At 39.6% G+C, this 24506-nt stretch overlaps 1 protein-coding gene across 1 annotated transcript in view; it reads left to right on the top strand.

Annotated features, from left to right (window-relative positions):
• The window catches only part of ABLIM1 (actin binding LIM protein 1), a 233204-nt gene that overhangs the window by 92316 nt on the left and 116382 nt on the right, over positions 1-24506 (top strand). Inside the window, exon 3 of the mRNA XM_064514270.1 lies at positions 19841-19975. Within this exon, the coding sequence (XP_064370340.1) occupies positions 19841-19975 (135 nt within the window). The remainder of the gene's footprint in view (positions 1-19840; positions 19976-24506) is intronic.

Genomic DNA, 24506 nt, shown 5'->3' with positions numbered 1-24506 from the left:
AGGTTATTTAAAGAAAAAGGTTATTTTTCTTTCCTTAAAAATATACACCATTAAATAACAATAAGTCCCAGGGGCTTGTTTCCAGAATTGCTAGTTATTGCTCTTCCACCTCCTGTTGATACGATATTTGAATAGATTCTGAATTGTATAGCAGGGTGAATTGTAGTCTTCAGGATTAAAACAATGAGATTAAAACCACAAATCATTCTAGTGTAAAAAGACTTTATTTATAATGCCAGCATTTGATTTTCATATTCTTTTACTCAGGAGTAAATGACAGTTGATTCCTAAAATCTCCAGTATAATTTACTGCAGTCTGTATTTTTTACTCTATTTTTATGCGCATGCTGCAGCCTAACATTGCAGCTTTCCCTGGCTGAGTGATGTAAGGGAAGGCTTCCATCCAGCCAAGGGTGAGATGAGATACAGCAGTGCTAATCTCTAGCACATGTGAAAAATGGAGGTAATGAACTCAGAGAACAGAAAGTCCCGATACCAGCAGTCAGCTTCTGTTTCAGCAGCTGCTGAAGCAAAAAATGAATGCTAATCATTGATGCAGGCCTTCTGAGGGTGACTGAAGATCACAGAAAGGGTTAACAGTATCCATGCATGTAGAGCATAGACTGTGTAGCACATCAGAGCAAATATTTATGAATGAAGGTCAGATGCGCCCCTTTCAGGACCCTGTCATCTAACTGTTTACAGAATACCATGTGATTAAGAGCACGGCTAGGTTGAATTGCAGCCTGACTTTCTCTCTAATGTGTCAGAAATGTGACATTATGTATGATGTCCCAGCATTGGTGGGTTTTAGCCCAGTTCCACCAGTTGACACTCAAATGCTATTCTTAGTAGCAAAGTGAGTCATAGGAACAAGAATGTCAGGCTGCCTGGGTTGTGCTTCTCTTACATTAGACTGCTAACAATAGAAAGCCAGCCTAGATATGTTAGGGAATAGCTATCTTTCCCATGCATGTGCCTGAAAAAAAAAATATATATATATAACATACATATATACATGCACATACATAAATAAGTATAAATATAGCTCCCTTTTTTTCCTTAAGTAAAGAATGTCAGTAAGAAAAAATATCCTCTTATTGGTGAAACAGACTGGTTTGTTTAATTTCTTTTTTTTCTTCTGGGTGACATATATATGAAACACTTCAAATTTATTTACTACAAATATTTTTAACACTGGATGTGGGATCTGATTTTCCATCATGTATCAGCCATCTGCTGCTCTGAGTGATGCCTGTGGCTTGTCTGTTTACAGTAATTTCTCTCTCTGCTACATATAGTAGATTTGAGGAGGAATCCCCTTATGGTGGTGTGAGTTCCAGTTCAAATCCAGCTCTCAAAAGCCAGAGGATCATCTGCCTCTGGGCTGAAGATAGCTTTTGCTTTAGGAATAGGAATTGTGGTGCTGCGTAAATGCAGTTGTGCCTCTGTCACACAACCTACAGCACATGTTGCACTGAGTTGCGGTCGGGTTGAAGCAGTAGCCTTTTGAGTCTGCCCTTGATCTTGCCAGGAATACCATTGTTTTGAACTCAGTTCTCTTCTATGGATGACTGCTCTGTCCTCAGCAAGTCGATTCTTTTTCCTTTCTCGTTTTCTCCATCTCTGAAACACAGATACTAAAATTTACTGCCCAAGAAAAGATGTGATGGGGTTGATTAGCACCTGTGAAGTCACTGGTAGCTAGCTACAGTTAGAAATAGAGTCAGTTATAGAAGAAAGAAGTGGCATATAAATACAGTAGTGTGAACCCCAAATGCTTAAGACTATGACAGAGACTTCCCAAAGTCTTGATACTGGCAATATATGTATTTTAAAAATAATAAACATTAAGTGGCTTGTAGCGAGCATTCAGAGTTCTGAGAAACCACATTTCCAAGCTTTTTTCCATATCTGAACAGAAGGTTTCTTGGAAAAGCTTTGATTCTCACCTGACTCTGGGAGATTCACCAGCGGTGCTTCGTGTCGTCAGAGACGCGTCGGAGGGCGCAATTCACGGCAGCGCGGCCGTTTCGAGATACGGCTCTCTTCTCAGTTCCTTGAGTGCTCGTGGCTGTCGTCTCAGAAGGAATAACGTAAGGGGAGTTGGAGTCTACATTTGTTTGGTATCTCAGAATACAGTGGTTGCTTTGACCCACACCAAGAATTTCATTTGTTGTACTCCCTGATTATGCTTCTAAACGTGTTTGATTACTGAGCAGTTACAGTTCTGATTTTTATTTCTATTGTTATTTCAGGGTAGTGAATAGAGTCAGTATTCCCAGTTTGCACAGATTATGTAGGTTATTCTATTCTGTACCATGGTCAGAAGACATTGAGAGACCGTTTCTTAGCATGTTTTAAAGTCTGGTTAATGACATGTGATAACAGTCTTAAAGTAAAACCAGGAGTGGATAACCAGTGCTCACCAGAGAAAATCCTGTGTGCTGCAGCCTGCCTCCACATTTGCCTGGGTTCCTTGCGTATTTCCTGTTTTCATCCTGGCTCAGTTTGAGTAAATAAAATAATAAGAAACTCATAAATACCACTTTACCTGTGTGTGTGCGAGTGAGTTGGAACAGCCCTCCTGCTTTCGCACTTGTCCTCTCCCTCGCAGTCTGTTGTCAGTCAGGCGGGAGCACACCTCATTGGCGGAGCAGCTCGGCGAGGGCAGAGCAGTGCAAGGTGGTGTCAGTGGCTGGAAATTAGGGACGGTGGAGGTCTGCATTTGTTACACAGCAGCAGCTGTAGCTGGTCGTTTCGGCACACGGGGTAGAGTCCACAAGCAGGGTATGAGCTGCCATTAGCAATACGAGAAGATCAGAGTGGGAGAGAAGAGAAGAGACACAAGGCAAAAAGACAGTGACGAGCAATTGGACCGTATCAGATCCTGTGGGAAATCTAACCGAGGAAGATAATTCTCTGGAATAAGCTGCCTCCCTTTCCCCCGTCTGCTTTCATCTCAGCCAAACAGTGCTGGAAAAGAGATTGTGTTTAAATTACTTCAGCTAATCCTTGCTGCTTCCTCTACAAGAAGAATTTGTTTGCCATGGTGAAAGAAAAAGGTAACTATGTTTGTTGATAGGCTGGAGCTGAAATGATCTAATATACCAGCCATAATCACTCGAGGTTTAAACCTTCAAATTTAAAATTAAGCCTGTTTTGACTGACAGTTGCTTTTTTCTCTCTGTAAATGTGGTGTGCCAAGAACTGCAGTGGATTGTGCTGAGTATCTTTGTACCTGTTTCGGGAAGGGTAGAAGCTGGGACATACCTCGTTGAAAGTATTTGCACAACACATACCTCATTCATCTCAAGCTTGCCGTTGACTGTTTTTTATTTATATTTAATATGGTTCCAAAAGCTTTGACCACCAGAGCAGTTAGCTTAAAATTTTTAGTATAAACTTTAGTGTATTTAGCAACTCTGGATTTGAGAGGGACATATCTTGCTGTTTTTCCTTTTTATGAAGAAATGAGCTACATGGGATATTGTCTGATGTTTGAATTCTGCAGCAATAAATTAGATATCTGTTTCAGTTACTCTAAATAATAGTTTGTCTCCTGCCCAAACATCATCTAGTACAAGAATTCAGAACTGCTCATGGAGTCTTTCCTTGCAGTAATAGTGGTCTGTATTTTTTGTTGCATTATGAAGTTGTGAAATACATTCTGAATTGTATTTAAGTAGCTGTTTGGATTTAGTTTTGGAGCATTATATTGTCATAGATCTATTCAGAGTTAGTCTCTGCTTTCTGAAGAGGAGAATCTGTGTTCTTTACTTTTCTGAAGGCTCTGTAAAAGTTAATGTGGAGTAAATCAAAACTAAGGAAGAAATAGAAACAAAAAGTAGTCATGTTGAGCTAGAATAAGTAGATTTTCACCTCTGAACACCCACATTAAGACTTGATTAGTACTGTAAAAGAAATAAATGGAGTGAATTTAACTTCATCAGGTTTAGATTCAAGTGAACGTGACAGAAGCCTCAGTAGTCATCAGACATACAGAGAGAGTTATAGTCGTAACCATCGTACAGTCTACTGATAACTTTTGTTGATGAAAAGCACTTGTCCAGCATAGGTGCTCTTAGCTGCTTACCAGGTTTGAGGTCCATTATTTTAGATTTGCAGGATCTTTTTTATAGATGTGATAGATATAGATTTTATAGATGAGAGCTGTTGGCCTGCTATCAGTTATCAGTAAGCCATACCAGAGATGGGTGAAGAAGCGGTTTCACCCCAGTTCCTTGAAACTGTACGTCTCAAAATCATTTGTGTCAGCTGTGTCCCTCATCTTGCCTGAAAAAGTGTATTATCATTCAGCTTATCATAATTGTTTGCTTGTCTTTGAAGTTAAAATTTAAAATCAGACTGCCGATTTTCTTAAAATGTACATTAAATTTCTGTGGCGGTTTTAGCAGTGCATTCAAGTTTGCGTACATTTGATGTGTTTCCGCTCCCCGTGCAGCTGATGTTCAGCTGGCGGGGCTCCCCGTGTGTTGCATGGGGGGCACCGTGGGAGTGCTCTGTAACTACAGCTTTGGCATCGTGCAGCATGAAAGGTGCATACACTGGTAAAAGAATTTAATAAGCCTTAATATTTATAGAAAATGGGAGGGGGGAAACATGCTAGAGTAGTGGGAAAAGTTGACAATAAATGAATGGCTGAAAATATGCAAAAGACTTGAGTTTAAATCACTTCCTTTCCTCCTCCCCCCCCCCCAAGTTTAGCGCATTATTTACAATAGCTATTAAAAGTGATGTTAGATGTACAATTTGCCTTCAGTTCAGAGATTGTAGACTAAGAGCTAAATGCTGTCTTTAATTTTGTGATTCAGTTACTGATATTTTATATCTCAGGGCTGCAGAGTGAGAAGGATAATACTTTTTAGTATCTTGTTTTTATGCCTTACTATTTTGAAATAATTTCTCAGTCAAAGTTGGGTTTGTGTTTTGGGGCTTTTTTGTTTTGTTGTTGCTTGTTGATGTTGTTTTGTGCTTAAGCCAGAAGGTCAGGAGTTGCTGCTGATTTAGAGCTGCTATAAATGCCATTCTCTGAAGTGGCACATTTGCAAAATGCCAGGCTGGTATACTACAGCTGGTAACTTCGCTTCCAAGCATTGCCTGAATTGCCTGTTTTTAACATGCTGAAGATGCTTTCAGTCCAGTAACAGTTCACAAGCATGTTAACTAGGCACTGGAGAGGCTGGTCACAACTAGAAAAATGCAATCCCAATTCACTGAAGTGCAAAACAGTTGGTAACAGTTTTTAGCAAATTATCACGCTTCATTATACTCATATTGTAGAATGATGGCATTGTCTGCTTGGTCAGTTCATGTGCAAACAAAAAAAACTCCTGAGGCCAGGGTGTTTTCTGCTGACACCAAATAGTGCTTGCTAAATTGTTTGACTGATACCACATTTTCATCTCTCTGCGTACATATCTAATTCCAGTTATGAGCCCTTATTATCTGGTTACTCAGCTAAATTATTGTCACTGTGTTGCATCCAAGGACAGCCTGCCTTCTGTATCCTGTAACAAAAAGAAGGTTTACACATGCACTATCTGTTTTCCGCTATTTAAAACCCATAGTGTAGCCTGTGCATTCTTAGTGCGTCTGTGTTGAAAACCACGTTGTCTAATGACATAGATTGTTAAAGCTTTGTTTTGACCTCCATTAATTTACAGCAGCTGAGGATTTAGTCCTGATTCTTGATTTCTTGACCAACTGATTAGAAGAGCCTGCTAGTTTATCAAAGCATATTGGGAAATCGGCTCTATATGTGATATATGTGATCATATGGGCAGCTCTATATGTGATCATACATGGGCAAACTTACAGAAGGGCTGCTATCAGTTCATGCCAGACTCCTTCCTGCTTGGAAGGGTAAGAGGAGGAAAGAGGAAGGTTTCAGGACTTTTTGGGTTAAGGAAGCGGGTCCAGAGGCTTTAAGATTTCTATTCTGTTCTTCAGTTACTGTTCTCTTGATGGGTAGATTCTGGCACCTACTGGGTATCAAGCTGCAGTAAGCTGAGTTATGTTTGCATGTTCTTACAAATGTCAGTGTGGATATTCAGTTGGTGGTGGCTTGCCCAGTAGGCAACACAGGAAATGTTAAATGTATTTCACTCAAATGTTGACAGTATTTTCTGTATAATTTAGCTTCTCATCTAGTTAAGTGCTGCAGAGGGAGATTTAGTCCTCTGTTGCTTCTTTAATGCTTATTGACAAGATACCAATATCCCTTAGCTTCTTTCATGCCTATTGACAAGATACTAATATCCCTTAAACTTAAGACCAAGAAAACTCTTTATGCTTGGAGTAGCTCCAGTCTTGTCTTCTCTTCCATTCGCGTATCCCAAGAGCCAGTAAGTTTCAGACCTTTTTCCTCTTGAAATAAATTGGATTGCTTTAGATGGGGTTAGCCTTGAAGACCATGCAAGATGTTAGCTGTCTGTTAATGAAAAGGTTTTATATATCTGGCACACCATATCCGTAGTGCTCAGTGTACTTCCACTCTAAAGGTTGGTTTCCAGTGTGAATCAAGAAAATTTTGAACAATGGGATATGGGTGCTGATGTTGTCTGGATGTCATGGATGTTGATGAAATATAAGCTAAACTCATGACTTCAGAACTTTTATCCCCAGGTGACCTGGGAAAGTCTCCAAGTGTGTTGCTTTTGGAGCACATGACGAGATTGGGCCATCACACTTTGTCGGGGGAGGGAGTTTTCTTTTCTCTCTTTGGCTTTGGTTTATTTTGTTTTGAATTTATTTCTGCTTGACAGTTTGATTTTGGGGCTGGGCATTTCGGGTATTGTTTTGTTAAGTCATTGTGCTGCCTTGTAGAAGCCACAAAAAAGGCATTTTATAAATATGTATAGTAGTAGAGGTTAAAAGATACTCTTGTAGTTAAGTACTAAACTAGTGAACAGTTATAGCTGTGTTAGACTCTTAAGGTGACCTTGGGGAAGTAATCTGATCTCTCCTTGTGTTTGTTAATATGTAAAATGAGGATAAGAACATTCCTCTTGTCTGCCTTGATTGTTTGAATTAGAGGTCTTCGGAGCAGAGATTTTCTTTTACTTTGTGTCACAGCTATCGCAAAGAAATCTTAGTCTTGGCTTTTAACTACTACCACTTGACAATAAAATCCTAGAGTATGTGAGATATCTTATAAACATCTTATTACTTTATTAAGACAAAACACCTATAAAAGAATTATTTTTTTTGTTGGCAAATATGTGATGTTGCTTGTTCTCTACTTTCTCTGTATAAATTTATTTTTATTATTATGTTTCAAATTGCAGCTTTGGTTTGCAGCACTGATACTGAGAGAAACCAAAATAACCAAGAAGATACCAGCTCAGACACTTTGCTAAAGATTGTACTTTTTCTAAAATAGCACTTAATTCCCATTGGGGTGTGAATATTCCAATCCCAAGAGCTGGGCAAGCACACTCTGTGGTCCTGCCGTGCCTGGTGGCTTCCCATATTTCCCAGTAGTGGAATTCCATACCATCCTTGAATCCCAGCTGTATGTAAATGCCAGTACTCTCAAGAGATGATGGCAGCTATTTTGTGTGGAGAAACATGGAGAACTTTTGCCATTTATCTCACTGGATAGGAGGGTTTAATGATTTTAGTCATTAAATTTGGAACCCCCAGAATTCATGGGTTCAGATAGTGGTAGGAGCCTTTAAGCTGCTGCTCCTTCCAAAACAGATAAAGCGAGTAGAGTGCAACTGGCATTGTTGAATTTCTTGAGCGAGAATTCAGAAGATGCGGGTTTTAAGTGTCCTGGCACTTCCGGTAATAGAGCCTTTGTATATTGAAATTGCACATGTTTAAAGTATGTTAAGCTGGGGCAAAGAAATATTCTTCTGAGGGGAACTAGGAAGTGTGGGGTTACTTACTGTTTAGGATAATATTTTGGCCTGCCACTTTATAAGAGTCAGGTGTCCTTTCTGTGGATAATTAATGCATAGTGGAGGGAAAGACTGAGTTCTGGTAAGCAAAATGTGTTGTGTCTTTTGGGTGGGAGAACCTGTAAGACAGGATTTGTTTATGCCTGTGTCCCTAGTTATGTCCATAACTAATTTAAAAAGGATTATTTCTGATCAAGTTGGCTATCCACCTAGAGAACAGTCAGTATCCCCTAAAGGATGATTAGTCCTTGCCTTGGGTGAGCCTGGATAGCTTTCAGGCTCACTAGGCACCTGGCTTGAGGAGAACACTTAAGCATTGTCTTAACCCTATTCTGTTCAGCAGAGGATGTCATTAAGTCTAACTGAATCACTGGGATTTAAATTTAAGTAAGTGCTTCAGTGCTGTCTCAAAATCAGACTCCAGTTTTGGGGCTGTATGATGTTTTTGTAGCAAAGTCGTGTATTTTGTTAATGTCAGTTATTTTGTGTTGCTTGTTAGCTGCACTGTTGTGTAAGAGACAAAAATGAGAGAAATAATACTTTTATATGGGTTTGTTGTAAAATGCTATAAACCCAGAAATGATAGATTCCTTGTATACCTCAGTGGTGTATGTTATTATTTATAGACAGGGAAGCAGAAGCAAGGAAGCTGAGGAATCTCCTCAAAGCTGCAAAATGAGGAAAGTGCTAGAATAAGGATCCAATTAAGTAATGCACCAAAATTTCACTTCTAAACAGTGTACGGCATTGTACAAGAACCTAGCTGACATTGTTCAATAAACAGTGTCAACGGGCTAGCTCTCTACAGCCTTATCCCCAGTGCTGTTAGCACCAGTTCAGTATCAGGGATGTTAGCGTAATCCACATGGCAGTACTGTGGATTTATGTATTAGCTTAGGGTCTGGTACAGAAGCAGGATTTTAAAGTGATGCCACATTAACAAAGTGATCCAAATATAAATAAAGCTTTGCAGAACAGTGAGGACTATATATATTTTTTTACTATAGTGTTGAACAAGAATTGATCTAAGTGTCTTGTTTATTCAGCAAATTACATTTGTATTTTTTCTTTCTCCAAGGGCACCTCAAAGTGACATTGATGTATCTGGGATAGTCTGCTTACTGTCCACTACCTGTAGCGCTGACCAGGGGAACAGACTATGTTCAGGGCTTCTGTATCAGTCATTAGTATTTTCTCTACAATAGTCTATTTACATTATAGCATTGAAAGTTGATAGGCTTTCAGAGCTCACCATTATTCACTGTGGAAATAATATATGTTAAGGAATTGATCTTTCTGCTGCAAGTATTCATAAGACCTGGGTGCCAAGGAGGGCAATTAATCACAAGGCAGGACCTGTGAAATGTCTGTTTTATCCACTTTGTGCATAGAAAACCATCCAAGGAGTCAGAAACCACTTGGAGACCTGCATTGCTCAGAGTGTGGTTCTCTTTAGTTTTAGTTTGACTCTGTGGAGTTAAATGCTTGGCAATGCATGAGGTAGGGGAGGTACTGAATGATGGGACATATAATATCCTTAATTGAAGGAGAGGTTCTAAGTGTGATGAACAGAGCTTCCGTGATAAAAACTATGGCTGCAGACCCTTGGTGTGGTTGCTGGATGTAACTGAGGAAGATTATATTACATATTCTGTTTCAGTAGACCTGCTCTGTCATTCCTATTTCTATGCAGGCTTTCCTCTGTTCTTGATGTGCACATCAAACTACAGCAATAATATGCTGCTGCAAAAATACCAAAAGTTATTTGGGAGACCAGTGTATTAAAGGAAGTCAGTGGCTCAGCTCAGATGCTCGTTTCATGATAACCATTTTTTAACGTTAACACACTTAAATTGTATTCTGAGCTAGGTCAATATAATTCCTTTCGCCCTATGAAATACCTTTGGCAGCCTAAAAAAGGAAGCATAGAGGAACTTGACTGCAAGTTTATTGCTGCTGAGGGTTAAAATCCATAGGTGGATAAAATTGCTGTTAAGGTAACTATAGACCTGTTTGACGTTTTAGTCCTCTAACAGTTAAACACTGTACGTTACTAAAACAGATTTTTCATTCTCTGTGGAAAAAGCAATTGTGTTTTCTGCTAGCTTCAGCAACTTGCTTTTGTGCAGCCACCTTGAGAATCTGCAGTGAATAATTTGACCCTTCTTTTTATTTGATGTCCATACCTAAATCTTCCTCAAAACAAGAAGTGATGTGTATGAGATGGTGGCTCAGAATGCTAACAAGGGCTCTTGAATTTCTAATTACCCTTGTCCTGTGTTAGGCAAAAAGGACTGTTTTGAGATAATGAGCGGTTTTTGTGTGTATGATGTGTTGATGAAGTATATTGAACAAAGTGATTTTACCAGTTATAAGGCTGGTATGATTGGTGTGTGCTACAGATATGCAGATTTTAGGTGTGAGAAACATATATTTGCTATGATCCTCCAAACCTCCAATCAGGAGTTGTGAAGGGTGGATTATCTTGAAATACTGTCTTTTTAGTAAGTCAGTTGTATGAGTAAATGCAGACAACTTCTTGCTGATGTGGTAAGGATAAATAAGGGTGCTCTCACTATATTGGATTAGACAGTCTGGGTTCACTATCTTTGTATCACCCAATTTGTATCACAGTCTGTTTCATGAAAAATTACTCTGTACTAATGTAGAAATATGGCAGAGTAAATTTACTTTGTGCCTCTGCCCTTTGGTTTACTAAGTACTTACCAAGTAACTCCTCAGTTAACAATCATGTTGAGTAATGTAGTTTTTAATTCATAGACTGGCTTAGCTTAGTCAACATTTGTTTCAACACCGTCTGCTTCACAGCAAGTCTTAGCTTGCTGCTTACTTCATTGCAAGATCAGTGCCTTTTCATTACTGAAAATTGTATAAAAACGGCCGATGGCTTTTCCTGTTTCAGCTTCAAACAACACCTAATCATACTTAGTTAACACGTTGTTCATTAACTCGTCTTTGAAAGGATAGTAATTTTTCTTAAACCTTGGTTGTCAGATAGGATATATCATGTAACAAATCGAAATAATCAGAACAATTTGGTCAAGGCTTTGTGTGTCCGCAGTGTAGGCCGTGCTGTGGAGCGTGCTCTTGGGTCACTGGCTATCAACTCATCGCAAGCGGCCGAAGGCAAACATGTAAGGCCCTGTCTTGTGAGCTGCGATGTGTAGAGGGGCACGGTGAAATTTGTTGCTGCCCAGAAGATGAAGGACAGTACTACTGCAATTTCAGAGAACGTTAAATTCTTTTAATGTTGCCTCTCTGCTTTTGGATTGAGAACAGCATAGCGTAGCTGTTCTGCTTGTGTGTCGAACAGCCGAGGATTTGGCCCATAGGCTTGATACTACTTTTATGGTTTAAATGTGCTGTAGTGCTGAGTTAGCAAAAGCACGTGCTTGTACTCCGCAAGCGGAGAAGTGCACAGACTGCTGCCAGTTCAGAAGCAAGAGCAGAATTTTTGAAAAGGCCTAAGTAGTCAGGCATAAATGCGTATTGAAGGCCAGGAAGATTTGTGCTTTGTCGCTGAGAAACTGTTGCAAATTGCACAGGTAAGTTATATAAGATCAGAATCTGTGGTGTAATTGTTAATGAGGCCAGACGAGGTTGTAACTCTTAAGTAAATACAACCAAATTTTCTTAATCTCTCATAATCGTTACAAAAAACACTGTCAAACCAGATCCACCAGGCGCATTTATTCCAATCGCAGCTAGCACGCAGCATTTGTGTATGGTGTAGAAGATAATCAGGTTTCAGGTAGGGTCAGGCAAGTACTAGTATTGAATATTTCTGTTAGTATTGAACTGTTCATGTGTGTAAATCTGAGAGCCAAGGCCCAGCTCTTGCAGGTTGTTCTGTGTGGAACTGATTGCAGTATCAAAGTTTTAGGTAACAGAAGAGAGATGGGAGGAGGATAGGAAATAGCATGCAAAATACAGAGAAAATGAGCATGTTTTGCTCCATAGTTTTAGAATGCAACTGAAATATGATTTTTTTCTATTATGTTTTAAAGCTCATTATTCTCTAACCATTTTACTTGTATGTAAGTATTTGAAATAAACCTTTTATTTTTGTTTGTAAATAGCATTGGAGTCTCCTCAGTTTATTTCAAGTTATAGTTGTTAATTACCTAACACTTGTCTCTCTCTTTTATTTCATCCTGCAGCTTGCATCTGCTCTATCCATGTGGTATGCACATTTACAAATATTTAAGAAAATATTTCAATTCTGGCATTTTTATTTAAAAATAATACACATACACATACTCACCCCCTCTGTCTCACCCTCTCTCTCACCCTCACACGCACAGTTAGCTCACGTAATGCAGCCTTCTTTCTTGGGCTGTCCTGCTTGCTAAGCTCTGTCACCCTACACAACACCTCCCGAAAGGAGGGAAGATTAACGAGGGGGAGCGAGGCGGGTGCCTTGCCCTGTCAGTAGGAATGCATTGGCCAGAAAGTGTGCTGTTACATGTGTGTATGTACCATGTATCACCGTAATTAGGACACTGCTTTTTACTGCAGCAAAACATACTGTCCTACTGTCATCTGATTGCTACTGCTGTCCTTCCTGTCGGCGTCCACTGTTTCCAGCAGCATGCTAACTGTAATGGGAAACAAACAACCATTTTGTGGAAAATATCAAGAAGTAACAACATACATTTAAAGATCATGGCAAACAGAAATAAGTTTCAGGGTTTCTTCCCCCGCCTTTTTAAAGACAGCTAATCTAGTTATATGTAGACTGTCTCTTAAATTAGTTTTAAGCCAAATTGGCAGTCTATGGAAGTAATATAGATATATTTATTTACAGTGAGAGAGCATCTTAAATGTGACTCTTCAGATATGATTTGAATGGCAATAGCATGAGTAAGCCGCTGCCTAGGATTTTGCCTTCAGGTTTCGCACACATGTGTAGGCATGGAGCTCAGCGGTGTCGTCAGGGGAGTGCCGCCTTCAGGGTGCCCGGAGTTCCCGACCGTCCCTGTCTGGCAGCTTTAGCTAGGGACTTCAGTAACTTCCCTGTCTGTTCCTGATTGGGGGCGGGGGGGGGGGGGGTGATTTTACTCTCAATCATTATTTAGACCCCTTAGCTATAGGATTTTCACAGGACTAAGATTCTAGAGCTGAATCTGCAGATAAGCAGAATGATGCTGTATTTTCACCCATTCTGTTTAATAAGTATTTCAGTAACTCCTCAAGGTGCCAGTATACTTACAAAAGAGGTATTCTTCAAAGAGCTTACAGGCTATAGCCAGCCAGGCTTTACAGAACAGAGTTTACAGACACTTGCCTCTGTGAGAAACACTAAGGATGGAAGGTTACTCTTTCTCCTCTCTTTATAAGGAGGAATTAGAGGTTAAGTGATACACCAGACCTGGTTCTTGAGCTTGGGTCTCTGATGTCTCTCTAGTGCCTTTCCTCCCAGAGCAGCTTTTTCAAGCTCGTCGTCATGTGCACAGTGCTTACCTGCCTAGCTCTGTCTTGTCCCGAGCAGCCAGCTGCCCAGCTGGAGTTTTAGGACAGCTGCTGGACAACATCAGAGACTCGAGGAATTTTGGTTTTAAAATTTTAAGTTTTCAAATCCTGTAAATTAATTTTAAAACCACCAGACTGTTCCCTCTTCTCACCTGCTGTTTTCCTGAAGAGACCTGAACAGAAGACAGTAAACAGGTGCCACTCCTACATGTCCCTAATACCTTCTTTTCACTATCGGGTACTGATAAATAGCCGGTTTGGTGGGCTGATGACCAGTGAGTCCTGGAGCGGGCCCTTCTGCTGTGCTCAGAGAGACTGAACTGAAACAGTGTTCAGTAACAGTTTACTCTCAGATACGGCTATAGTCAAAATTTTCCTGAAGGACATGTTTTTTAGGTTTAAGATGGAGATTAACACTATGATTACTGAGTGCTATTGTAGCATAAGAGTAGCTAGGTTTTTGGTTTGAGACTTGTTTCTTGTTACAATTGTGATTCTGTCAAATGCACCATAAAGGAATATTCGTTTCCTTTATATGTGTAAATATCTGAGGAAATGATGGTCTGCAAAGCCACTTCAGGTGTTACGGAGAGAGAGGGCAGAGCGCACTGCTGCCTGAAGGAAGATTCGGTTGCATTTAGTGCTTTGGCAGTGCCTAGCACCGTCCTCTTACCTTAGTTCCAGGAAGTGAAAAGGAATGGGGCTGGGGAAGTTTAGAGCGTGTAGCAAAAAAACCACACAACAGTTGCACACTGTTAAATCTTTGCTTTATTTTTCCTTATTAAGAGTTCAGTTTTTAGCCGGAAGGGATTATTTTGCACAGCAGCCACTTGAAGAATAGTATTTCAAAGTGTGCTCTCTGAATGAGACCCATCTTAAGACATAAATGTGTCTGTGAAATTCTATGCAAAAAAGCCCAGAAGCTGTGGTGGTAGCAGTCATAAAAATTGTAAATCCTAGCATGAGGTTAAAAATTATGCCTGCCACAACATGGTTAGAGTTAGCTGAGCATAGCTCCAATTTTATTTGTGAGGCTGAGCATGTAAATATGAAAACTACAAAATTCACCTTTTAAAGAACAATAGCCCATATCCTTCTCCTGTTTAATTTTAGAGGAAGCTGCTTTTTCCTTCAGTTGGGAGAAGCGCAGCATATTTCACTGTGACCCCTCCTCTGCAGCATGCTCATAGCCAGGCGTTTCCCAGAAGCTTCTTCCTGACTTGCAGTAAAGAGGCAAAGTGTCTTGTGGCTTGCAGCAGAGACGTGGAGCCTTGCCAGGGAGACTCTGCAGTGTAGTCAGCATTGCCTTAGCTTGGGGCTTTGGCTTCCCGCTACATCTGCATTCAGGTCAGGTTCAGGGAGAAAATCATCAATAAGGGAGGCTGCAGTTTTTATTTTCTTTCATTTCTTGTATTCAAGAACTGGTACTCCTCAGGTAATAGCTGTAATTTCCATTTCAGAAAGGTTTGATATGAGTACTGAGGTCCTTTCTTTAGCTGAGACAGCAAGGCATACAATTACTGTAAAGCCTTTGTATGATGATCTGCTCCTCAGAATGCAGCACTGACATTACAGATTTAAACTTTGCATGGCAAATGAATTCTTTAGTTTTACTCAGAAAGTGCTTTAGGTTTGTCATGTGGACTTGAACTTTGGGTTCACTTTTTTTTTTTTTTTTTTTTTTTTTTTTTTTTTTTTAAAGCCTTCCTTTCTCTGTGTAGGTCTGGGATTATTTTGGGATGCTTCAATAAAATGCAGTAATGAGTCCTCTCAAGCCCTTGGAGCTGCTTTGAATTTACATCAGTGTAGTAGAGATGCAAAATGTAATGAAATCAGTATTGCATGATTCACAATGGAATGTGAAGAATGATGTGAATTACGATGATATACCTGTGCAGTGAGGTTAGCACAAATCAAGAATCCAGTGACAAGGACTTTTGTCTTCCTCTTACAAAAGGGTGCTATTGATTTTCTTAATGAAGCAATGCAATCCAGACTTCTCAGTTGTCCCAGTGAGTGTCCAATGCTACTTTGGGTAAATGAGATATTTAATGGGCCATTTATTTGTATTACTGGAAACCCGAATGAATGGAAGGAAGTGTTAATTATTCAGTTAAGCTGGTCTTGTAAGCAAGAGTGGAAGTTTTAACTTAGCCTTTCTTGAAAAGTTCTTCTTTGTTTGTCTATGACTACAGATTTTGTTCTTCATTTAAACAACCAAAAAAGTCCTTGCACAAGTCCAAGCAAGCTGCAAGTTGAAACTGTTAGAAAGCAACTTGAAACTATGAAAAAGTTTTATTGGGGATCTCTTGTAATTAGTCTCTGCAAAATTGTAAAGACTGTAACAACTTAGACTTTTACAAGTACCACAGCCTTGATAGTTAATCTTGAAAAATGTAGAAGGAATAAACAAGAAAAATATTCAAAGAAATTGTCATATCTTTCTTTGTTCTGTATGCCTGCTTCCAGCATCTCTTGGGGTTTGTTCAAACATAGACATTGCACTAATTTAACTAGAGCCAGTTTAAAAAATAGTGCAGTAGGAGTGGCCTAGGTGCTTTTGAGGAAATGATGTTTGTTTAAAGCTAGTTATATTGTGTTAGTAAGTATCTGTAGCTTACTGATGTGAGCTAGAGAGATACATTGTGTTTAAGCTTATACCAAAGAATGCAGGTACTTTGTAATAGTGGTTGGACTAAAGTGATACAAAATCACATCTCTAATTACTCTGGCATGATTTGTATGTAGACAAGTCTCAGTACACATTGGTATGCTGGAATTGGTAAATACTGCAGTTGCATTTCTATTGCACTACCTGGGCAGTAAGTATGCACTTTATGATATGAGGGCAATTGTGAGCCCCAGTACTGAACCAAGAATGCATTGCTCTAGTGGCATCTCTGCCTCAAAGTAGTTAGTTTAAGTTCTTTTAATTTGGAGGGGAAAAAAAAAACATTTCAGAGAGAAACTGCATAGTATCCTGAAACGGATCAGGTGGGTTTGCTCCTAGCTAGTGTAGATGGAAAGGAAACGTTAGTTTCCTTCTAGAGAGAATTATTTCCATCAGTTTCTACATAGGTATTCACTAAGGTAGATTAACACTTCTGAACAGCAGACTATAATTTGATTGAGATTTTGGTGACCTGGGTCTGCCAAATGAAGAAGCTTGAGCTGGCCAGCACCAGTCTTAGAGCTTGTGCTCACCTGAGAATAGATTATCGTTAGGACATAGCCGTTCTCAGTCATTTTGACATGCACATTGGTAGTCATGGTATGTTAATATATTTGGGTTTGAGACTTCATTAAAGCTGACACGACTCCTCAAGTGTTCTGTCATTCACTCACGTTCCAGTAAATTTTCTTCCAGAAATGTGGAGGGTGTATGTAAACATCACGACTAGCTTACTGTCTTAGGTGCTTATGTGAGTCCTTCTCCCCTAGTGTGTGGGAACTCTGTAATGTGTATTTATTCTCACAGTAAGGTGCTGTTACACTTGTTTTACAGCTGGGGACACTTGAGACAGAGAGAAACTAAAGACATATTCAGATAACCTAATTTTAACCAAATAAGATACAGACTGAGGGAATGAGTTGAACTTTACTCTGACTTTAGTCCTTTAGAGGTAAGAGCTTGCCATCCAAAGAGCCAGGATGTCTGTCGTGGAGCAGGGATTGGAACCTGAGTTGTTCAGATCCTAAACTGATGTCCTGTCTCTAGTCTCTGATTACACTGGCTGGAATCTTATATTGCCTCGGTCATGATTTAGAGTTGCACTATTCCTGCTAGTGCATGATGCCTGAAAATAAATCCTCTAGCATGCAGTTGATGTAGGCAGGGCTGGTGCAGGCAGAGCCTGAAATATTCAGCCTGTGTCAAGATGTGAAATGCCTGTAAGGAGATGAGCCTAGCTCCTAGCTGAAATCTCTGCTCGGTGTTTTCAGACCAAAAGCAGCCCACAATTTACATGTCCAGTAAACTGGCCGGACTGCAGTCAGAAACATTTAAGAAGAGTTTCTTGTAAAGGTATTTCCCTTTCTATTTAATTCCCTGTTCTGTCCTCATTGATGACTATAAAGAGTCACCTCTGGCACTGAGAAGCCTTGCTGTGTAATGCTTATATCCAAAAGCTTTTAAGTAACTCCATGCAGGAGAACAAAAGTCGATTACTAAGTCTTGACATACAATGCTAAATTGAGGCCAGTAAGTCAAGGACCATAATCAGCATCACTAAATAGATCGGTCTGGAAATAGCAACTGACAGTATTTGTAGCCATTTAAATGGCTGTAAAGACAGAACTTGAAAGAAGTAGCATCATTGGACCAGTCTTGAAACCATTTATTTACTTCCAGTAAAGAGCAAAAACTTGTCTTTTTGAAAACCAGATGATCTGGATGCTGACATGCAGAGTATGTTAGGATGCCCTTTACGTGTGAACTTGAGAGAGCAGAATATTGCAGGGTACGTATTTCCCTCTGCACCAAGTTCTAGGGAGCGTTTGTCCAAATCCTCAATCCAGTTCCTCCTTCGAGCAACTTTGAAAGTCCGTTCTGTTAGGTTTATGTTCAGTGGCCTTGGGATCAGGCTGATTTCAGGCTGTCTGGGTCTAAGAGGGAATTTTTCTCATAATAGTTTAATTTCCAGGCAATTGCCTGTATGTTTGTCTCTTTTTTTTTTCTTCTTGCTACATAAATAGTGTGCTACCTTGGTTACAAGTTAATAGTTAGTAGTCTTGCTTGAAAGAATAACAACCCTGCTCTTTACTCCAGAAATAGTATTACATTGCTGATTACATGAGGTTCACTCAAGGCAGCGCATTTCTTGGAGCCATATTTAGAAAGAACTGCTAATTAAAATATTAGTTGGCGTTACCAAGTGCATTCTGCTTACTCATATGGACTGAATTACTGCCCAAGGGAAATAGTTGAAATGAGACTACTGGAGGAGGAGATATACAAAACTTCATATTTGAGTAGATTAATCCAGGCATTTTTTCTGAAGGTTTTGCGGGGGGAAGGGAGTGAAAAAAATAGCAGCTGCCACATTAGTTTGGCTGAATTTAACAGCAGAAAATATTGTGTGGAATACTTACTATCCTCTGTGTTCGATGCATTTATTCCCCTTAACTCGTATTAGTTTTTTATTATTAATCTTGTATTTAATGTATATAGTGCAGATTGATTGCAGCATTTTTTTCACTAAGGCATTTATAAGGTATTGTAAAAGAGAAGACCTTCATGAAATTATGTTTTTGGTTTTTTTTTTTCCTAGAAATTTATTGAGGGAAGGGAAGAAACTGGTGCAGCAAGTATGAGCGAGGTATCTGTTCTGTTGCTACATGAGCAGTAACCTGAAAGAAAGCACAGTCCTCTTTGGGGCAGTGTCAGCAGTCAGGAAAGGACACTAGAAAAGGTGGGAAAAACAGAGCTTCAGGAAAAGCTGGGATGTGAAAATGGAGATGATTCTCAGTGATAGTGAGAATGGTGTAGGTGTATCAGCAGTCAGTCTTTCGCAGGCCAGGAACCGGGATGGCAGAAAGGTATCTGTTATCATGTTCTGATGAGTACCTCTACTTTGTAAAAAGTATAACAAGGAGGACAGCTGGTTCAACGTTTCTTTTCAGAAGTCAAATGTGGAACCATAAAACTTTTATTACCACAACAAAATATACAATAAAGCTGACACAACTCTTTCCTGTTCCTACCCGAGGTCTACTCAGGACTGTGGGGTAGCTGGTCATTTACCAGTACCTGAATCCTGTCTCTCTGATTACTCAGCAGATGCTTTGGTCATTTCTGTCTATTCGTAAAATCTCTAATTTACTTTTAGAAAGTTGTTTCTGCTAAAGTTTGTTGGGGGTAGAAAAAATAAATTCGTTTCTTTTCTGTTCAGACATGCTTTTCCTGTGCTAAACATGAACAAAAAGGAGATGGTTGTAGTTTTAATATTGTCATTTGCATGCAAAGTCAGGTTGCCTGGTTCATCTGTTTTTCCAAGTCATGTTTTGGAATTACTTTCTCTTCCTTCTTTTTGTTTGGGTTGTATTTGTTCCTCAATTAAAATAGTTCAGTTCTTTCTGCCCTTTGTGCTTATTGAGTGGTTTGCACACAGTCATGTTCTTGAAAGAAATTCTTACGGAGTCTGAAACACTTCATGGCACTGAAACTTTGAAGGGAATTTTTCCTTTTCTTTCTTGTCCATGACAGCCTGAGTGGAAAGAGACAGTAGTTGATGCAAATGGCTTAAACTACTGGTTTATTAAAAGGTTGTATTTAAAAAAACATTTGTGAGTTGTTAGAAAAGCCTGAAGCCTAAACAATGGAATCTGTATTGTGACTTAAAATGACTGAGAGCACAGATTTACGCATAGGAGAAAATCCTCTTTTTGCTTGGGGTTAAGTCATATTTTTTGTTTTGCAGTGGCCCATCCTCAGGAGCCTCACCACCCCTCTGAAAAGCCAGTCATCCACTGCCATAAGTGTGGGGAGCCATGTAAAGGTGAAGTACTCCGTGTTCAGGCCAGACATTTTCACATCAAATGCTTCACCTGCAAAGGTAACACCTTGATGTTCATCTGCTGTAAATGAGTCAATTTGTGCGAATGAACCAGTGAACCGCTTAGGAGAGGTCAAGCTTCCTGCGACCTGCCAGTTAGAAGATATTGTCATTGTTCCATATGTGAAGGATTTGTGGGTGGGGAAGGTAAAGAATGGATGCTGATCAACACCACGCAGAGCAAACTCTCTGTGTAAACAGCTATATTTTAATAGAAAAGAAAAACTATATGAAACATTTGATTCTTGTTGTTTGGGATAAATTGGCCACTATGAAAAGACTCAAAATAGCACGTTCTGCTCTGAATACTTACATATTTGTTCATTTTTCTACCATTCACTGGGTACAAGCTACACAATAGATAACTATACCTCAAAGAGATGAGAGGAAAAGGTCTTGCCTCTTTTTATTTTTTTTCTTGTTTTTATTTTTATTCTTGTTTTTGCTTCATACAGTTCTGTGTAGAAAGTCAGTTTCACATTTCTCCCAAGTGGTCACTTATGCCATACTTGGAATCTGAATGCTTCTACGATTTTGTCTGTTTATGTGGGAAGCAATGGAACAATACCAAGCACCCAAAATGAATTGCTTTATACAGAGTTACAGAAGGTAGGAAGAGCAAGTATAGCCCTAGCAGCCACCCAGAAATCCTGTGTAGATAGTGTACTTGGGTTTCAAATTAGTTGTGTTGTATATATTTTCTGTTATTTTCATATGTGGGACTAAGATATCTTCACATTGTATTGTGTGATACAGTAGAAGAGAATATGGCATAAGAATACTTAAGAAATTTCTGCTCTTTCATTGTTTTTGTTCTAAGTACTTTTCATGGATTTGTATAAATGCTTTTGAACGGGTAAGTGCAACCACTGCACTTCAGTAGGGATAGTTATGAAAATTAAGCTCCTTTTAACTGAATTGGTTGCTGAACAGTAAGTACCTGCATTCAAAAAGCTGGTGGATATGACATGCAAGAAAAACATGCAAGTGTGCTGGTTGAGGAATTTGAGCTGGGGGGGGGCCGAGGGCTTAGCCACACATTTTAGGAGAGATGCATTCTCTGAGAGAGAGAAGGGTAGTTAATCATTACAAAAGGAAAAGAAGCAGGTGACAAGGGACATCTGTAGCAGCTACACTGACACTATGACCCTGAGAAAAAGCCTTTAAGCTGAGTGGTAGAAAAGAATTTCTTTGCTTGTTCCAGTAGTCTGATTCTGCCCAAGTTCAAGAAACAGCAATACATTTGTATATATATTACCCCTAAATAAGTTGTCTGGTGCAGAAGATCACTGCCAGAGCTTTACCCTCATTGTGGTTTATTAAAAAAAAACAAACAAACAAACAAACAAAAAAAGGGTGACGGAGCATGGCTTCCTCCTGTTTGTAGTATCTGTGTACCCCAGTTTGAACTAAGGGCCACTGCTGAATCTTAAAGAGACCTCTCTTTGCTGCTCATTCAGTCTATGCTTTATTAACTGGGTAGGCCAGCAAGTGAGTGTCTTTTTGTGTGTATTTGTTTGCCTTTGAGAGGAAGGAAGAGTGTGTGTGCTTTGCTCCAAGACCTGGGTTGCAACTTCTAGGTCGTTTCAGGTAGAGCTGCAGAGCTTGTTTATTGTTGACCTCCCATGTTTAAGTGAGTGCACTTTTTATTATACCACAGTTACATTGCATGAGTTTTTTACTGTGTTGGTCATACAAGCGAGACATAGCTGTTCAAGTAAGCATTTTTTTCCTCTTAGTCTAACGGAATTTTAATTTGACATGACTGCTACTTTACAGGAGGTGGAGTTAGATGCCTTTAGCTTATATAGTATGTTGTTAGCAAGGGGAAGAGACTCTTGATACTGGGCACAGAATTCATTAGCTACATCTACAGGTGGTTTGGTTGTCTTCCTGCTTTCCGTGTACTGAAGTTTGCTCTTGATGCTGTAGCTCATACATTTACAGTGTGAAAGACCTGTACAATCTCATACTTGTCTGATTGCTGTCATACCTGCTAAAAACATTTAAGCTTTTACTCAGAGACTTTGATAGTCTAGTGGAGATGTGAGAAAAATCTGTTTCCTCATACAGCTGTCACACTTGTGTAGTAGCAGGGTTTCAGTGGGATTAATTCATTCTCTGTAATTTCGCTGTGTGTGGGGTTCCTTCTTTTACTCTTGTCATGCATGCTCTCAACTTTGTCTACATCATACTGTGGATTATATTTGATGTTATGGTAATCCTGCTTCCCTAGATTAAGTCAGAGAGGCATAGGCACTCTGATTGCCTGGCCTGCGTGCGAATGGTGGTTGTTGCACTGCAGGAACAAGGGGACTTAGGGCTCCGTGCTGCCTCAGCCAGCTCAGTACGTCATTATGTGCCGCGTACTGTGATCGGACAACTTTCTTCCCATGTAGTTTGGTGCTGCATCCATCTCTGGAATCTTTCCTGGAACAGGGTAACTGCTTCCTGACAAAGAAGACAAGTAAAACCTCTAGCAACTGATGTGTTCCCATACCCCCAAGATAATATGCAGCCAGCGGTTATTTCATGCCCATTGAGAACCAAATCTGTACAGCTCTTCTCTCCTATCTGCCCAGCGAGGCTGGCTAGTTCTATTTGTGGCTCCAGATAAGAACTAATAAAGGAGCAAAGCTGAAAACGGTGGTGCTTATCCTGCAGAAGGTGAGCTCGGCAGGCCTCTCGATAGGCCAGGAATCTCAGCAGTGAGCAGCTGACTGCGAGCTGCAGTTAACCAGAGAGTGACAGATGGGGGGAGGGAAAGGGGGAGTTAAAAGACCTTTAGGAGTGCGACACCGGTAACACTCTTTAAAGCAGTTGGTTTTTTCTGTTTTATAACAAAATCACTTGCCTTGCTAAGGAATTAAACCATCTTGGGTTACACATATGAGTTTAAATGGATTCTGCTTTGTCTCATAATTCGTTGATCTCCATTTTCGATAAATTGGTTTTAGATTTTAGTTTCTATTATACCAAAAGTATGCAGATCTTACAGTACGGAATTGTTGATGGTTACCTGGTAATGGAAGCAACAGGCTGAGTGGAAGGAGGGTTAGATGAGATGGCTGGAGGGAGAAGACACCGAGCTGGAGACATCTGTGTTTTACTTTTTGTTTTTAATAATCATTAACAATATCAAGAATGGATTAGCAGTTTATGAAGAAGTAAAGATTTGTTCTTGTGAACACTTATGCATGTGAATAACTTTTCTAGAAGAACTAACACTATGTCTGTTACATATGTAAATGTGCGTGGGATCTGGCCCTTAATGACGATGTGCCGTAGCAGAGATTTTAGTATCTCAGTTTAGATGGTGATGTAATGGTGATCTGTTATGAGTGGTCATCTTCTATCATTGTCAGTTGATTACGGTTCATTTTACCCTATTGCAGGTAGTAGGAGAGGAATCTTTGATGCTAGTAAATTGCTATAATAAGACTCAACAATAAAGCAGCCTGTGATTCATCCGCTGGGTTAGAAGGGAATGCTGGTTTCAGTACACAGAGTATTGTTTAACTGAACAAGCTTTAAGCTTTGCTAGTAACAAGGTAAAAGTTTACACAGCTTGATTCTGGTACATGTAGAGATGTGTTGCATTATCTTAGCAAGGTAACATAATATGTGTGATAGCAACATTTCAAGTAGTGGATAGTTTCCCTGTTCTTGATGTTGAATATAAGTTGGAAAACATAGTCAGCTTCTGTACGGTAGAGTCTAAACTAAAAAATCTCATAGATAAACAGTCCTGCCTTGTAAATATGGGTAGTACCCTAAAGTTCTCTTGTCCGTAGTACATGGCATGAATGGAAATGTTTCAGTGTGTGTGAATTTTTCACATGCAATAGCAGTATCAGGGATACCTGGTAATGGCAATTACCAACTAATATTCTTGTTAATTATAAGAGAAAGCCTAGTCTTGGCATACTGGAGGTGTCCCACAAACCCCGAGTATCCAAAGGAGAAGCAACTATTAAAACTTCTTCTATTAAACCATTGTTATAAGTGAGTGTGAAACAATTTCTTAATTATGGAACAAATAGGCTAACTATCCTCTTTTGAGTCAGATGTCTTTCAAGCTTATTGAGGAAAGGCTGCATCAGTACATACTGCCAGAGTCTTTTACGGTATGTTTAGGTTCAGGCACATGCCTCTTTCAATTACGTTATTACTTTTGTAATGCTATGTCATCTGTAGTTCAAAGAGCTTGACTGGGAGGGGGGAAGAGTTCCTAAGTTTAGATGCTCTGTAATCTTTGACTTTGAACTGAATCTTCCCCCCTTCAAGGATTGGAAAGAAGTTAGGGTCATGTTAAGCAGACACTGTATCAACCAGCTGGAATGTGTTTTAAATCATTAGTTCTTTGACCTTTGATCTGCTCAGATTCCATCAGTGGTGGCAGGGGAAGACTGCAAACCAACTACTGGATATTTTGTGTTATTAATAGCTCAATAGCATCGGATGGAAAGTTTAAATATGAGGACATTCTTGTAGCAGGTTTCCAGTGCACTGTTTAAAAGATTTTTGCTTT

Source organism: Dromaius novaehollandiae, chromosome 6 (genome assembly GCF_036370855.1).
Source record: "Dromaius novaehollandiae isolate bDroNov1 chromosome 6, bDroNov1.hap1, whole genome shotgun sequence".
NCBI lineage: Eukaryota > Metazoa > Chordata > Aves > Casuariiformes > Dromaiidae > Dromaius > Dromaius novaehollandiae.
Note: the sequence above shows the minus strand (reverse complement) of the source record. Positions and strands in the feature narration are given on the sequence as shown.